Here is a 17,223-nt window from a genome sequence, read left to right on the forward strand (position 1 = left end):
TCTTTGATTTAATCCAAGCTTTCCTCATGTAACCTGAGCTCCCCCAAGTGGACGAAATAAGTATTACATGCCCTCGTCGGAAATGCCGTTAAATGTATAAATATCCTGACCAATAATGTGACAATTGTTTCCTGTTACCAAATGCCTAGAACAGTACAACCGTTCGACCATTGAGGTTCGATTGTGGAAAATATTTGATTATAATATGCGCAAATAGATTTCTTTTTAAACATTAAGTTTAGAAAGGCAGTCCTTTGGGAAACCTGAGACGCCCCCTGGGGAACCACGCCCCAGGCAACAAAAGAGCTGCTCCCTTCTCTTCGCTGTTGGCTCTCTTCCACTCTGCTCGCTGGACACTTCGGCACGCGTTTGGCGTGCCTCGCCAGGCAACGCCCAGACTCGGCCAGCGAAACAGGCCTTTTGTTCGCCTGAAGCTACACACCTGCCACGACATCGATCTGCCTTCAGTTTGTTTTATTTTCTTTATTTCTTTTGTTTGTTAAGGTTATCAGTTCGTTAAGTTACACTGGACTAATTCAGGAACGACCAAGTTCCATTTTAAGCCTTTTTCGTCGAGCCAACTTCACCGAGGTCAGACCAAGCCACGTGGTCTCGCCAGCTACAACGAAGGAAACCTGAAAGCAGCCGAGGACGTTCTTTTCAATCAGACACAGAGAACCCTGGAGAATCCCTAGCAAAAAGCCAGGATCGGCAGCTAGCGTGGGACCCGTGCAACAGGCCAAAAGCAGGCTGTCGACAAGCAGTAAGACTTAACACACGTTCTGTGATTAGATGCCCATTTTAACTCCTAAATTATAGCATTAGTTTACTTTAATTAGCTCTTCTATGCCGTATGAGTCAAATGCTTCCCACAATCGAACCTCCAGGCTCATTGTTCAGCAAATGTTTATGTTCCCTGTATCCAACCATCTTTTTATCACCTTAGTTAGAGAATAAATTCACTGTAATATAATCAAGAGCTGTGTGTGTTGCCTATTTATAGTTCCTGACAAGAGAATTGACCCTTTAGATATGAGACTGACTGACTGATTTAAGATAATTGAGCGATTATTAACTAACTGATCACTAGTAATAATTTTATAATTATTATTTTATTATTATTATCAATTCTCATAAATTTATAAAATTGCATGACTAAAATTTAGGTCTGCTACAATGTTGATACAGTTCATAAAATGGGAGACAGAACAAACTGGTTATTGGGAGTCAGCAGTAAGTGGGAGGATTTTAGAAAAGCCAGACCAGAGCTGATTTATTTTCTAAACCAGTTTGGAAACTTGAAGGGGAAATAAATTGAATTTCCTCTTGGGGATTAATACATTAACTCTTCTTCTAAAGAACAGGAAAAAACTGTGATTAAACAGAGCAACTCAAATGCACAGTTTGTGTGTACATGAAGCAGCTTGTTGTTGTGCAGTTGCCCCTGAATTGTAGTGCAGACAAAAGCTGTGAAGAAACCAAACTGTCCTCAACTTTCCAGTTAAAAATACTGACATTCACTCATTTTCTTCACCACAACTTTTTCAAAATACTACTAAATGGTATTTCATTGCAGGTCATCTATTGAAGTACTTGAAGAAGATCTTATTTGGGTGCAGGTGTGCTCCACTACCTCTCATGTTTTCATTTCAGGTTGACCTATTTTGGCTCAGCAGGGTAACAGGGAAGAGGGCTGACATGAGGATGAGCTTCGAGTTCAATCAGCTAAATAATTGGATAATGATAATACTAAAATGGTTCTGTCAAGTGGTGCCTGATGACTCTGACAGCTTGCTTTCTGCTCTCAGGTCATTTTTTATCCTTAGAGCTGCTTAAGTTGGTTTGCTGTGAACTGATGGAAGGTTGCTCAGCTGCAGATACTTGAGCTATGTGAATTAGTTTTTCTCTTTTCTGTGGACCTTGCCTTCTAAGATGCTTCACTGTCATCTGCACATGGCAGACAGCACAGGAAGGTGCCATGATACCCAAATAATGGAGTGGGGAAACCCCTCTCCTTCTTACTTAGGTCTTATTCAGGATATCAACCACAATGGCCAACACATCTTCCATATCTGAATTTTGTTTTTTAGTTTGTTTAGAACTAATATTGCTCATCTAGAGGAGCAGTTTCTTAGCTGGGTAGGACTAGGGATGGTTTTTGGGAGCTCCTTTACTGTAGCTCCTCTCAGCTTCCTCCACTGAGCCTGGTGGGTTAGAGGTTAATCTATCATTATTGTAGTCCAATGAAGGTTAAAATCAAGGGCAGCTGGATTTGGTTGAAGACTTTTCGCCTCTCATCCAAGAGGCTTCTCCAGCCAAATCCAGTTGCCCTTGATTTTAACCTTCCTTTGATAACTTTGACCTGGATGACTGAGAATCTTCACAGACATCATTATTGTAGATTAATGAGTGCTTCCTAGCCACAAGTGTATTCATTTTTTTCATTACTTAAGCAATATTACAGCAACACTTTATTTTACAGGTCCAAAATTTACTAGAAAAAAAATCTGGAAGTCTCCCAGAAAGAAATATATATTTTGGTATTAAGAGAGTCGCCTAAATTATAAATATAAATAAAAAAAAAAATTCTACAGGGAGGCAAATAATTCAATATATGGAATATTGAGAACTTTTGCAATTTAAATGGATATTTACTTGGATTATAATGGTCTTTTTAAACTATTTTCCCAATAATAATTACCATATTTTCATAGTGTTACTGTCCTCTGACTTGTTTATCTTTTTCTATATGTTCTATTTCTTTAATGCATCAGGTAGCTGGAGGCAGAGTCCATTGACATAGTTGGAAGCACCTGGTGTATAAATCCCAACCGTTCCTCAGTCAGAGTGGAGCTCTTCTCTCCCACACGTCTTTGGATAATTTATGCAACATCATCTCCTAACACACTCTTACCTCTGACTATGCTGTCTACCACATCCTATTGTCCCATTCTTTATTCATTTTGTGTTAGCATTATGTTCTTTGTTAAAAAAAAAGTTATTAATTTGCCCTCAGCCTGCATCTTTCTCTCTCTCTTTTGTCATAACTTTGGAGCCAGGTCAAGACAGGAAACTTTCTAAGAAATTTTAATGAAATTAATCAGTAATGGACCTGTAAAAGAAAGTGTTATCATTATTTTTATTACATGTCAGGGTATGTCATTTACCATGTGTGTTTGCCTCCTGATGTCGGTACCAGACTACAGTTATTCGGGAGAATATGGCTTTCTCTCTGCAGGGAAAATTGATTTTTGGTTTAGATTATCTGCTTTAGTTAGCTTTAGCTTTTCTATTGTTCTGCTGGTGAGTATTTCTCTTCACTTCTTCCACAGTCATCTCTTCCTTTTCTCTGGAGGATTATCTCTCCAAATAAGCAAAGCTGTATAGTAGGTACTTCATCATCTGGACCTCAGTGAGGAGGATATTGTCCTCACATGATGTTAAGGAGATGACAGTACCTTATGTCCGGCTATTTCTGGACCATCCCATTAGACAATCGTATGGCTACAAGCTGTTTGTGTCACTGGAGAAAACCCCACTCTCCTCCCTCTGGCTGCTTGCACATTATTGCAAACAACATTGCATCATTATTCTGTATGTGGTGTGTTCTTTTTTTTCTTATTATCCTGTGCTTATAAGTGGCGCTCTGGGTACTAAAAACAACACCAAAAGCCCATATTCATGTACTGGTGCTTGGCTGACCTTTGTGAGGCCTGCCAGTAAAAAAGTCAGCTCACCAGGTAATCAGAAGCAAGGATGGATGGTTATAAAAGTTGCATGCCGCTATCAAGTTATAGCACCATCTTTGTTTCAGCTAAAGTTAACTTAAAATATTTTTTACATTTACATTTTTTCATACATTTACATTTGTTTTTGATTCCCATTCTTGTGTATTGAAAAAAACCCAGCTTCATCACGCTTCCCCACCCCTCTTTACCAGCAGTGTCTCAGCAGCAGGGAACGCTTACACCTGATTCTCTAAGAGAAACTCTACTATATATGTGTACATGTGCAGCATGTACCCCTACTTCTTCACCACGCATCACTGTCTCACCACAGCCATCACCCTCAGATCAGCCCCTACATACAGCAAAGCCCCAGTGAAATTGGCCATAGCAAACACTACTACCGTCCCCCTAAATGTGGCTCAGACACCACTACTGAAATGGTAAAGTTTTTGCATCCTCCTGGTCTGTCTCAGCCTTTGGAAAGGTTACGGATGATGACTTTGAAGAAGTGTCTTGTCTTGGCAGTTCCAACGATTAAGAGTCTCCCACCACCAACGAGGAGTGTAGTAAAGGAAGTGCTCATAATTAGAGCCTTAAATTGGCATTTTTACTGGACAAGCTTATCACACATATAAATATTAAATAGTAAGAATGAACAAAAGTCATCCAATAAGTGACAAGAACTTTTAATACACAAATGCCAAAGATTTGACAGGTATCTGTTTTCAGAAAAAAAGCTCTAAAATGTCCTAATAGGTCCTGCTCTGTACGTACAGTATCTTGGCCACAATTCTTTAATGACAATATGTAAAGGATGCTTTTCAAAAATATTACATCAAATCAAAATGTAGCTCTTAAAACATCAGTTTACCATCACTGATCCATTGATTCCTGATGTCACTAAATAGCACATCCTATCATAAATATCCCGTCCCTGTTGGAAAATGAAGATGATTGGAGCAGCATAAATCAGAATCAGTATCACCTTTTATCGCTATGTATGTGTACACATACAAGGAATTTGCCTCCTGTTTACGTTACTCTCAGTGTACATAAACAAAACAAGCATAAACAAACAGGACAACAAGCTCAACATAACAGCCATAAACTACAGTGTATAAAAAAACAATTGCTAGTAAGTATAAATATACAGGAGAGTCCCAGAGTCAGTGTCACCGGGTTATTGTACAGGGATTGTTCCTGACACTGTGTCTGCAGTTTATCAGAGTGATTGCCTGTGGGTAGGAACTGTTCCTGTGTCTGTTCATTTTGGCGCCCAGTGCTCTGTAGCGCCAACAAGAGGGGAGAAGCTGGAACAGGTTGTGTTGGGGGTGAGATTGATCTGCAGTGATGTTTCCTGCCCGTTTCCTGACTCTTGACAAGTAAGTCCTCAGCGGAGGGCAGGTTGGCACCAATGAGCTCTTCTGCTATCCTGACTGTCTGTTGTAGTCTGTCCATGTCCTGTTTGGTGGCAGATCCAAACGTGACAGTGATTGACGTGCAGAATATGATTTTTTTTGTTGAGAATACAGCAATAAAAACAAAAAAACTATTAAAAAAGTTAAAAATAGTGTTAAAATCCATGATATGGATATAATACACGTGTGGATTTATTTACTGAAACCTCTTGTTTGTATTATTTCATCATCTGGTGGAGGATCATTTTATTCAATATGGGAGAAATACATGATCATATTTGCACAAAGGCATACAGTATATCAGCGCACTTTACGGTCTATCAGCTCCTCTCATACAGTGTGTGACAGGATAGTTCAGTGTTTACATTAGATTGTAGATTTCATATAAAACCATGTAAACTTTCATTCACTGTGTGCATTCATGCAAGAATGTCAGTGCAGTATTATTTCCTAATACTGTGTATTTGTTTAATAATGTAGTTATATCAGTGCCATAATCTTCTAAATCCCTTCTCAAGATGTCATCTTTCATCATATACCTGTCAGCACTGTTATCATGTTATCACCGCCTTCAGCCATGAAAGAGAAGCGACTTTAATTATTTTAAACAGTGTGTCAGTGTGTCATCTTGAACAGCATGTTTTTATTCTAATGTATTTATAAGGTATTCTTTGAGTGCATGTTTTTTGTGCTGTGGATGCAGCTTTGATTCAATAAATCAGTGACTTTGCATGCAGCACTGCAAAGCAGAGGGCCAATTATTTTGGTTGCTATTCTGGGACGTGTAGCCATATACTCACAAAAACTATTTGACTTTTCAGTATTTGACTTTGTCTCCAAAACTTGAACAGAAAGTCCCTCTGAAACTAGGCCTTGTTCATGCTGCTGCTGCTGTACATGTTTATATGTATGTGTCAGTTTGCGTGTATGAGAGTCAGAGACAGATGGAGAGTGAGTTTCTGTGTGTCTGATTGCATTAGTGGGTTACTTGTCTCGCATTGACGTTTCCTCTCATTTTTCTAATTGACTCTAGCTGGAGACGGTAAAGCAAGATGTCAGAGGGAGCGAACAGAGTGCTAATCAAGTCAGTGTAAGTGGGGGGGAAACCTGAGCCCTCACTTCTACATTCTAAATGTTTGTCTTCCCCATTTTTTGGTACTTATTTCTCCTCCCCTCCTCCCTTAATTCTTCCACTGACATGACATGTCATTACAGGCCAATGTTCACAGGGACTGTACTTGTCACAGAATAAATCACCCAGACACAACTGGGTTACAAAGACACATGTATAATAAATGTGCACACTCAAATCTCTCACATTAGACAAGAACTTGAAGACAAGGCCTCTGGGTCCTGGTTAGACTAGGTGAGACTGTGGGGAGGAGGCCGCCATGCACCACATGTTTGTAGAAACTTCACTCATGCAAGACACACATAACGCCTCTTTCTGCCACACTCACACACGTCCACATTTCCTCTTCTGTCCTCCCTTCTGCGAATCAGGCTGTCACAGGCTCACAGTAAACAACAGCTTGATCATTAGCATCGTTGACACTTTCTCTCTCATTTTGGTTTGCCCCTTTGTCAGAACTCTAGCTGCTGGCTTAATTCTTTCGCTCTTTCATATTTTACTCATTGTCTTGTCCTTCTTTTTATGTAGATCATTTTATGTTTAGTTTCTATTTTTGCATTTGATTATAGTGAAAACACTTTGCATACTCATTAATATGTGTTTGTGTATTTGCATTGCCAAGTAAATTGGTGTACACAATCAAATGGGAAAGTGTTACTACCCAGAGCCCTATTTAGATGTTTCAGTAGCATCATTGTTTAATTGAGCTGATACTGTGTCTTCTGGTTCTTTCGATAGTGTTTTGTGATCTCTTCGGTTTGACGCAAAGAGCTTTTTGTGTGTCTTTCCTCAGGATATAACAGCATCATCAGTTGTGTCCTGCAGTCAAGAGAAGGGAGGTCTTCCAGAAAAGAATCCCCCCAGTCCTGTTCACTCTGAGAGGGATGCACTGCTAATCGGTATGCTGTCTTACTGTATCTCCATGGCATCACTACCACTTCTCCACAATATGTAATAACAATGAAGCATAAAAAACAAAATATTTATTACATGAAAGTTGCATGTACAGAAGTTTGTCAAGGTAGACAAGACTGTATGAATATCATAGTTGGGTCATTTGGGGTTGAGAACCTGCAAAATCAAGCTGAGTGAGTAATGTTAGTAAAGCTATGAACAACCTGACAGACAGTTTTCATCTTTTATTCATTCAGTTTGAAACTTATCTGTGGCATGCACTGTAGGGTGCTTTTGACAATGACATTTTGTATCATTTTATAGTAATTTATTCCAAGTGCAATCAACAGTCTCAGCCATGGTAGCGCCACCACTTTGGTCTGGATTGAAATATCTCAACAACTATCTGATGGATTGCTATGACGTTTGGTACAGATATCCATGGTGCCCAGAAAATTAATCCCAATAACTTTGGTGATTCCTTGAATTTTCCTCTAAGTGCTACCATCACGTTTTTCACTTTGCTTAATAATTTAGTTTAAAATCAAATATCTGTAAAACTAGTAGGATTTCCATCAGCCCCCAGCTGTACATTGATAAGCAAATGTTAGCATGCTAACATGGTAAACTAAGTTAGCTAACACTCTAAACTATCTGATCATCATCATTTTAGCATTGTCATGTTAGTATGCAGAAGTTAGCTTGTAACAGTATAGCCTCGCAAAGCTGCTAGCATGTCTGTAGATTTATCTTGTTAACTCTAAAAACCTACAAGAATGCTCTACGGTATTTTATCATGTCATGTTGAATCTTCTTTATGCTTTTAGAATTTATTGTGTCACATATGTTGATGATGTTCTGATTTTAGGCATTGCTCTTTTACATGTTTATTCAAATTCAGGTTGAAAATTCACCCAAATTTTAGCATTACCCTAAATTTTTATACAATTTTAGGAGTACCAAATAGTATAGCATATAGGGACACCTTCCAATATACAGAAATCCACACCACAACGTCAGTAATTAATGCCTCAAAAAGTATGGTCTCAACAGAAATGTAACATTATATTTCACAAAGGGAGAGCTTACTACATAGCTGTTGAATTAGATTGCATTACATCGTCCCTTGTATAACATAACCACACCTCTAAGACCGTAGGATTTTTCTGATTTCCTTCAGTCGCTTTGAGGTAATAACTATGCATAATTACATAGCCATTAGAGCGAGAGAGGAAGAAAATATGAAGAGAGAAAGAGCCCAGTTTACTCATTAGATTACGTAACACAGTGCGACTTTATGAAAATGGAAAATATGACCAGCATCTATCTCCTGTCTGTATAATAAACAACATTATTTATATAAGTAAACAAAGCCTTGTCCTATTTTTCTGCTTGTTTTGCAGCATGCTGCATTTTCACGTTAATTGTCGAGGACATCCGTTGGTTCAAAGCATGAAAGATAAAACTTGCTTGTTAGGGAGTAAAAGGGAAATGCAAATTGTGCGCTTTCTGCACTTGGGTCCAGTTCTACGGTTCTCCCAGTGCCAGAAATACCTGCATCTACTGTCTCATAGCTATGTGATTGGCTTAAAGATAGTTAGGTAGTCAATGGTGCTTGTCCTCTGTTGATGCCCACTCTGGCTGTTTGCTGAGGCAAAAATGGACCACAGTTAACGATCCTGACACCTCCTTATTTCAGAATCACTCCTCTTGACACCTTGTTTGATGTTGAGTTGAAGTGATCACGGCAGGAAAAGAGGGACGCTTGGCTCCTGAAGGAAAATGTTTCATCAGAAAACAATGGGTTGAATCTCTTTGCCTTTTCTCTCCCTCCACCCAGTGAATGTAGATGGACACAGTTGCATAACATATCAACTGCTCCCTTCAAGAAAAATTAGAAGCAAAGGTATACAAGATGAAGAAAACACCATTGAAATCATCTTTTTGTATAGTTCTGGTTTATTACAACTTGGGTCAGCTTATTATTGTAGGTTTGGCCATAATTTCTGTCATCAGTAATATTTTTTATTTTACTCGCCAAGGTAACAGGGTCAAAGCTTATATTTTATAAATACTGAGGTCAAGAATCCACATTTCCCCAGCTGAATCCCAACCCCAAGAAATATTTTCCTGGCCACCAACCAACTATACTATACTATAAAATGTTCTTATAAATTTTTGAAAAAATATAAAATAAATATATATTATTCATTTATTTGGTTAACCGTTAACCAGTTAGATTTTATTTCTGTATATTATGGTCTAAATAATCCTTTAAAGCCTTCTCTACATGTAATTTGGTGGAAATATCCCTCTTTTATCCTATTTATTTATGTATTTATTTGCCTGAAAACACAAACTTTTTCAAATGTTAAGTCTAAAGGAATTATAAAATTAGCTTTACACATCTAATATGTGTGTAATTGTTTCATGTTAACTCATCCTCATGTCATCAAACCGTTAAAATTAGCAGAAATATTGTGGAGGCCATGACCACAGTGTCCTTAAAGAGCAGCTACGGCCCTGCAAGTTCAATGTTGAAATGTGGCAATACTGCAAAATTGACGATATATGGCATTAAAAGCTGATTAATAATTATATAATTTATAAGATATTATAAGCCCTTTTTCAAGCACATACCTTGAACTTGGCCCAGACAACAGCATATGATTTAAAGTAGGTCATCAGTATGCAAGATAACCACTCCATCATCGCCATATTTTAACATGAGTGTTGCTAAGAAGTCTACCTTCATTTATTTGTGTGTGTTGGGAAGTTATACATAGAGACATTTCACGTAAACCAAAACGAACCTCATTTGTTCCCAGATCTCATCAATGACTTTGGCAAACACAATGTCGTCCAAAACGACCAAAATAAGACACAAATCTGGGAATATCCTTTAAGTTCCTCTTGTTGTTCTGTGCTCTTCATTGCATGCTTAGCCAGTCAGACTTTTGAGCAGATGGGTTTGTTGAGCTTGTGGAGAGTTTCAGTAGCACATAACTTTGAAGAGAGATAACGCCATTAAACACTCCCTCTAATCTAGAGCCACAATATACAAGAGGCTCTTAACAGTGTTGGGAGCCTTTAGAAGAGCCACTCGATACATCCTCGCTTGTTTTTCAGTCAAGAAAGAGGAGGATGAACTATGCAAACTGATTTCTTGAATATTCTGCTGTGGTTGAAAGTCATGTTTGACAGGCAACAGAAGCTCAAAGGCTGGAGCTCTGGAGCTGTGGGACAAGGTGTGTCTTTTCCTTTTGACAGTTTAATGACTTAACATGTCTGCGTGGCCTATTTGTTCAACCCCAGGGATCATTTCAACCTTCCTGCACGTGCACCCGTTTGGAGCCAGCATCGAGTACATCTGTTCCTACCTGCAGCGTTTGGACACCAAGGTAACAGGCACACACGCGCATACACGCACACACACACACACGCACACACACACACACACACATATATCCTAGACATAGTGACATACATTAAATTTTCCTGCAGTGCAGACATATGGGCCTGCTGTATGCCAGGGTCCTGCTGTGCCATTTTCTACTTCTGGCACGCAAACAAACCTGAAGTGCAGGCAAGAGCCATCAGTTACACTGAGACGTTTTTAGCCTTCATTTATCTCAGCAAAGGTTGTTGAACAACACACATGCAGTACATTTAAAGCTGCACAACTTCACTCTCATATGCACCCGTCTTACCAGGTGTATACTGTATAAAGTATGTAAACATACAGGCTATAGGCTTAAAACCTCGAGGTGTTCGTAGATTTAGGGCAAATACTCTGTATCCCGGCTCATCCTCAATTACTATCAGTTTTCTCCAGATTAGTTGTGCAGTCCGGAGTAAAGCTTGACTGATCTTCCACAGGTGTTATTTTCTACCTCATCTGATATTGAAGCCTGACACAGTGCGTGACTTGACAGTAGACAAGAAACTGAGGTGCTGAAGTTAGGGACCGTCTCAAAAGTGCACATGAAAGGCAAAGGTATCACTTTAAAAACAAGTTTTATTTCCATCTTGCCAGTTTAGAAAGAAAATCTTGGCATACCTGGAGTCTGTACAGAACTCGTTAAGAGGGTTTTTAGCTACGCTGCTCCCTCTACCGGGAATACACTGGCTGACTTGCAGCTGACAAATCTGATTTCCATTGGTGAATTTTAACACCGGAAAAAAAAACTTGGAACCAAAAGCTATAAATCGTCAGTCACTGCTTTTAAAATAACTAATTCCTTTAAACCTATGCACAAATTGTTCTTTTAAGGGGTCTTAATGTGATGCTGTTCATTTGTGTATCTTAAGATTTGTTGAATGTCCTTTGGTTGTCGCGGTGTGTCTGGTTCTGATTGAATGTATTTTTTCACTCAACTCAGGTCTTTTTCCACTGTTGATTTCCACCCAAAACATTAAAAGCTGCAGTTTTTATTTAGACCATACTAGACTTTGTTTTTTTACTTTGAAGCTGAGGTTCAAATACAAATCATTAAAAATCTTTTAATATTTCATTAATTACTTTCCATGGTTAAACGTATAGATACTGTATGTCTGGGGAGTACAAATGGCAGCAGAAAGATACAGATAAGACATAAACAGGTATAGATAGTAGCTTTGCATTACACTTCTAGTAGTTTCACACACTGGGAGTTGCCCGATGCTACCACATCAATTGATGTGGGCAGCAGAGCAAATCCACAGTTGCCATTGGAGCAGGGCGGCAGGTTCATTCCAACAGGTATTTACTACCGATGCAGGACGAAACACTGCCGACCTTCCCTGTGGTCAAAATCTTGTTTGTCTCGACTTTTAAGGCCTCAGCTGCTCCGACCTTGTATATAGAAAGTTTTTTGTTACTCCATTAGAACCTGTTGCTCTGTTAGGGCCTGTTTCTATTGCTTTCTAATTTTATCACGTCCCCACTTGCACTACTTATTGATAAATAAATTCATGTTCTGCGTCCGTCTGCTGCTGCTGCTGCCAGTTTAGGCTGTTAGTCAGCCTGATTTCTCTTCACGTTTGAGCTCATTCCTGGTTTATAACTGAGCTGAGCTTGTTGTCACCATGCCTCCAAGACCGTTTGATCCTGATATTTCTAAATATGCTCTCATTACCTCTTGCCACTCATTCTTTCTACAGATCTGACTGGCACCTCCATGACGAAAACATCCACTTGATAAAATTAAAGTGATGATTTTAGTTTATCATGATTTTACAGTAAAGGCCATTGGTTTCTCACCAGGCATTCGAACTGTAATATTATAGACAGTCAGTTTCATTCTGTTCGATCTGATAGGTCTGATACAAACAGATTGATGTGATGTAAAATACAGGAATTGCTACTGCTTTAGGCTGACAATCAGTCTGTATAACTGTGCATTCAGATAAAACGCAAATTTAATCTCTGAAAATCGCTGGACTACTGCCAAGATGCGAATAAACCCAACCTGCGATTACTACAGCAACATGAAACCAAAGTAAACATATTGCTGTGATTTAATTACAATAAACAGATGCCAATTTGTTAAACATATGAATCCATGCTTTTTTAGGTCTGTCAGCAAGATAGCAAGACTACAACATTTAAAATGTTTGTATTCTGAATGTAGTTCGGATTGATCAGGACTGTGCTATACTGCCTTGTTCATAGTAAACTACAACGATAGCTGAAATCAAGTGACAGACACATATTTTCTAAACTTACCAGGTAGTTTAACATGACTTGACAGCAGGTGAAAAACTTGTTTCAGTGGCTTTATTTCTCACCTTGCTGCAGTAATGTAGCACTGGAAGAGTTATACCATTAATATATTGTATATACTAAGAAACATTGTGACTCATTCTTAGAAAGGTATACAAAGAGCAGAACATTCTGGTCTTTGTTCATTTTGGAAATAGGCTTATTGCCAAGACTTAAATGAGAAGACCGATACCCTATGAGGAACCAAAAATGACATATCTATAAATAAATTTAAAAAATGCAGAAATAAATAATTAAATGCAGAAATAAATTAAAATTTAATATATTTTTGTAATAAAAAAGATTTCTGTATTTATTTCTGTATTTCTATATTTATTTATTTATTTCTACGTTTATTTATTTCTGTATTTCCACATTTATTTATGCCTGCATTTCCACATTTCCACATTTATTTTTCCTTGCGCCTGTATGCTAATAGAGTGGGTGTTGCCAACATCAGTCTGAAGCAGGATTGGTTAGCTGGGGGCCGCATCGCAAACCAGACAGAAGCAAGTGATTCATCTACATGACACAAGCCAGCTACACAGTAGATTCCTTTAGTAAAACATATTCAGTGTCAAAGTACATTCTTCCATGGTTATTACAACAACAGCTAGAGTAAGATTCTTCCGCTGTTGGTGTAGTTTTTTGTATTTAAAAGACTTCCCCGTCCAACTCCTTCTCTGGGATTTCAACCTTCAACCAACAGGAATTTTTACAGCGCTATTTTCCTTGTCGAAAGTCTGTGGTAGGTGTCTCTAAATGACTTATTAAATCACTGTTTTGCATTTCAATAGAAGCCGCATTGTAGAACAACTTAATATTGATGTCCACCTACACTGCAGCTGGCTGTATGTCTTAAAACACAGAATTCCGAAGGGCGAATGTGACAGAGTTGATGGCTAACGTTACATTAAATACATGAGCAATGCCCTTACAGGCAAAAGTCAGGTGAAGTCCAGTTGGTAAATGCTCATTACTATAAGTGCAATAAAACCTTTACACGTAAAAAGCCTTAACTTAATCCAACCTGCTAAACAATCTCTCCATTTTTGAGAGAAATATGCATTTAATGCAACACAGCAGGAGGACCTTAACCTAACTTAATGCCTTTAGCTTTGCTAGCTAGTGATAGGGATCAAGACCCGGTTCTATAGGATCAGGTTCCAAGTTTCTCAAAACCAGAAAATTCCGGAGCATAACATTAAATACAGCTAACGTTTTCCAGTCTAGCTTGTGCAGACCTTATGTTTGAGACTGTCATTTAAAACTGATTGAACCTGAAACGTGATGAATAAGAAAGCTAATGTTATTAGTGCTGGCACCAAAATGCGGCCTAAACTGGCCCGGAGCTACAGCCTACTGTTCAGGCTGCAGCCTCTGCCTGCTCTGTGTGGGCTCCTGCACACACACACACACACTAGTGATGTGCGATACCACTTAATTCCTATCCGATCCAATACCAAGTAATACCCAGGCTGGTATTGCCGATACCAATACTTCTTACATATTTTATTTCTAGTTTAATGTGATCTCCCCCCTCCCGTTTCTGAGAGAAATAAGGAGTAGCCTGTAGCCTTACCAATTCAAAATAATAGCTGTCATTTTCTTGAATTATAATGAAAATATCCTGCTCAGATCATATTATTGTGACAGACTTAATCTCAGATGTTTAGCGAAGTTGGCAGTGTTGCCAAAGTATTTCACTGTCTTTGCACACACATCACACACAGCGTCATTATTACCTTCACAGCTAAAATACAGCCAGACGGCCGTAGTCAGTATTCAATCGCGGGAAAAGTAAAGGGCTGCAGCGGCTCATGTTATTTTAATCTGCTCTGTCCAGTCGCTCATCCTCTGTGTGTTATACAAGCACAGCTAACGTTAGCTTGGCAATTAGCTAAATGTTAAAAACAAGCTAAATTGAAATCTGTCTGTCTGTAACTTTAGTCTAACTGTTTAGCTTAGTTTGGACTGTAGCTTAAATTGTGGCACACTGCTATAAACTCAGCTGCTGGCTGAGATGGACCGGCTGCTCTTCTCTACCAGGTAAGGTTACCTGCTGGCAGTAAGGTCAGAGAGAGGAGGAGGAAGACAGGAGGAAAGACTGAAACAGACTGATATCTTCAATCTTTATAAACATAACTCAGTACTGTGGTGTCAGATATCGACTTTATATTGACTTTGCTATTAAACAACAACATTTAGTTGTATTTAGAATGTTTAATATAAACCCTATATTGAATTTCAAAACAACCAGGCAGCCAATATGCGCACTTCAATATTTTTTATTTTATTTTATAAGTGATCATCTCAATATATAACAATGTTATCGCAGATTTTCCTCTCATCGTACAAGCCTACCTCACGCCCTTGTTCGCTTCATGTCTTATTTGGTCTGTTGGTTGTTTGCTAGGATGGCTGAACACGCAAAATGGTCAAAGGCTCGGATACATTTCATGTAAAGCCAGAGATAGTGTTAGCAGTTAATATTTACATATTTACTAATGAAGTGTTGCAGGCTGCGGTTGTTAACGCTGGTTTGAAGTCAGTACATCAGAGAGCAGTAACTGTCTGTTGTGGTAATGATAATAAGTTAAATATTATATATATATAATATACACACACATACAGAAATAGCCTTTACATTTTTATTTATTTTTGCATTTATTTATTTATTCATTCATTTATAGATATGTCATTTTTGGTCCCTCATAAATACCACTCTCATTTCTGGATGAAGATACAACTTGTCATTTTTACTCTAACGTCTTTGTACAGATTCAGCAAATGAGATATAATCTGTTAATTAGTAAACTTTAAAGATGCTAGAAGGCAGATTGTTTTTGCTTTTGGGCAGAGCTGGCCTAGCTGGATACCTCAGTTTCCAGTCCTTAAACTAAGCTATGCTAAGCATCTCCTGGCTCAAGCTTCATATTTACTGTACAGGCATGGGTAAAATCCATTTTCTTATCAAACTCTGTTAAACTGTTGCTTTAAACATGTGTGTGACATGTAGGTGTATGTGTTTGGCATGCTTTATACATGACTGTGTGCGTGTCTGAGTTTTTGTTAAGGTCTGCTGCGGCTGTTTGCCTTTTGTATCTGTTGTTTCAACACTGACTCTACACATCAAGCAGCCCACGGAGTTTTGTCAATACCACTGGCTGGACTCCGCGACAACAAGCCCAATCCTCTCTGCTTATCTACTGGCTCCACACTCACGCAGCACCATTGTCTGTAATGATACACTAGTCCTATCTCCATGATGGGCCTTAATGCATCCTGACATCAGCAACGGGCTTGAATGTTGTCATTAATGCAAGAAGCTGCGGGTTGTCTACAGCAGCTCGTACAGTGAATTTCTGTCTCCACTGTCACCTTAGCCTTTCTGAATTTCCTCAGCCCACCGGGTGGTGTGAGCCAGCGTAAATCCTGTCATGTAGCTCATATTGTCTTGATGCTTGCCCTATTCATTGGGCTTAAGTGAAGGTGTGAGAACTGAGTGTGAGCATAATGAAAATGAAGAGCAGAGATGTGAATAGTGGAGGTGTAAAGATATGTGTGCATGCCTGTGTTATGTGTGTGCCTGCAGATTAACCCCAGCGAGGTGGAGGCTCTTCTTTCTCGGCTGCCGTGCACCTTCAGACAGGAGCTGTCTGGTGTCGGAGCCAGTTTAGAGAAACGCTGGAACTTCTGCGGCTTCCAGGGCATCAAGAGCACATAGACTCTGCCGGTGACACTTCTGGGACATGGAAGAGATGACAGGCATACAAGGCAACACAGGTACATGGAAGACACTGTGGAAATGTGGAGGGAGCCCATAACTAATGGAGCCGCAGGGCTCCACCTTCCCAGACAAGAGCACAAATTGTTCACTGCAGAACTCAGATCAGCAAGGGGTGTTCTGTGTAGGTGGCAGAGAGATAAATATAAAGGTTTTTCTGATGGCAAATTAATTAAATTAATTGGCAGCATCTCTATGGTGACCAAGTGTTGGATGTATCTCTATGGTGACAGTCTCACTCTCTCCTCTTTTTTTCTCATGGGATTCAACGAAAAGTCCCTTCAGAGAGCCAATCTCAGCAGAGTCATGGGATTTGGTGTATTTTTTATACTTGAGCTTACAGTTGGCCCAGCGTACTGGCAGACCTGGACTTAAGAACGACACAGGAGGGTCATCAGGGTCAACTTTCAACCTCGAAACTCTCTGGCGTCCTTTATTGCCTCTACTTGATTTTGTACAATCGTGTAAAACAGCTAAACCTAAACAGCTGCAAATGTTAAAATAAAGATGACAGACATGTT

General features: G+C 39.1%; 1 protein-coding gene across 1 annotated transcript in view; it reads left to right on the forward strand.

Annotated features, from left to right (window-relative positions):
- Positions 1-17,223, forward strand: part of LOC119888424 (ecto-NOX disulfide-thiol exchanger 2-like) — a 206,533-nt gene extending 189,310 nt beyond the window's left edge. The window contains exons 8-11 of the mRNA XM_038698979.1: positions 6,180-6,236; positions 7,072-7,177; positions 10,488-10,573; positions 16,511-17,223. Of these exons, the coding sequence (XP_038554907.1) occupies positions 6,180-6,236; positions 7,072-7,177; positions 10,488-10,573; positions 16,511-16,642 (381 nt within the window). The 3' untranslated portion in view covers positions 16,643-17,223. The remainder of the gene's footprint in view (positions 1-6,179; positions 6,237-7,071; positions 7,178-10,487; positions 10,574-16,510) is intronic.

Source organism: Micropterus salmoides, unplaced genomic scaffold (genome assembly GCF_014851395.1).
Source record: "Micropterus salmoides isolate LMB-PRFRI ecotype aquatic unplaced genomic scaffold, ASM1485139v1 Ms_hic_scaffold_5, whole genome shotgun sequence".
Classification (NCBI taxonomy): Eukaryota; Metazoa; Chordata; class Actinopteri; order Centrarchiformes; family Centrarchidae; genus Micropterus; species Micropterus salmoides.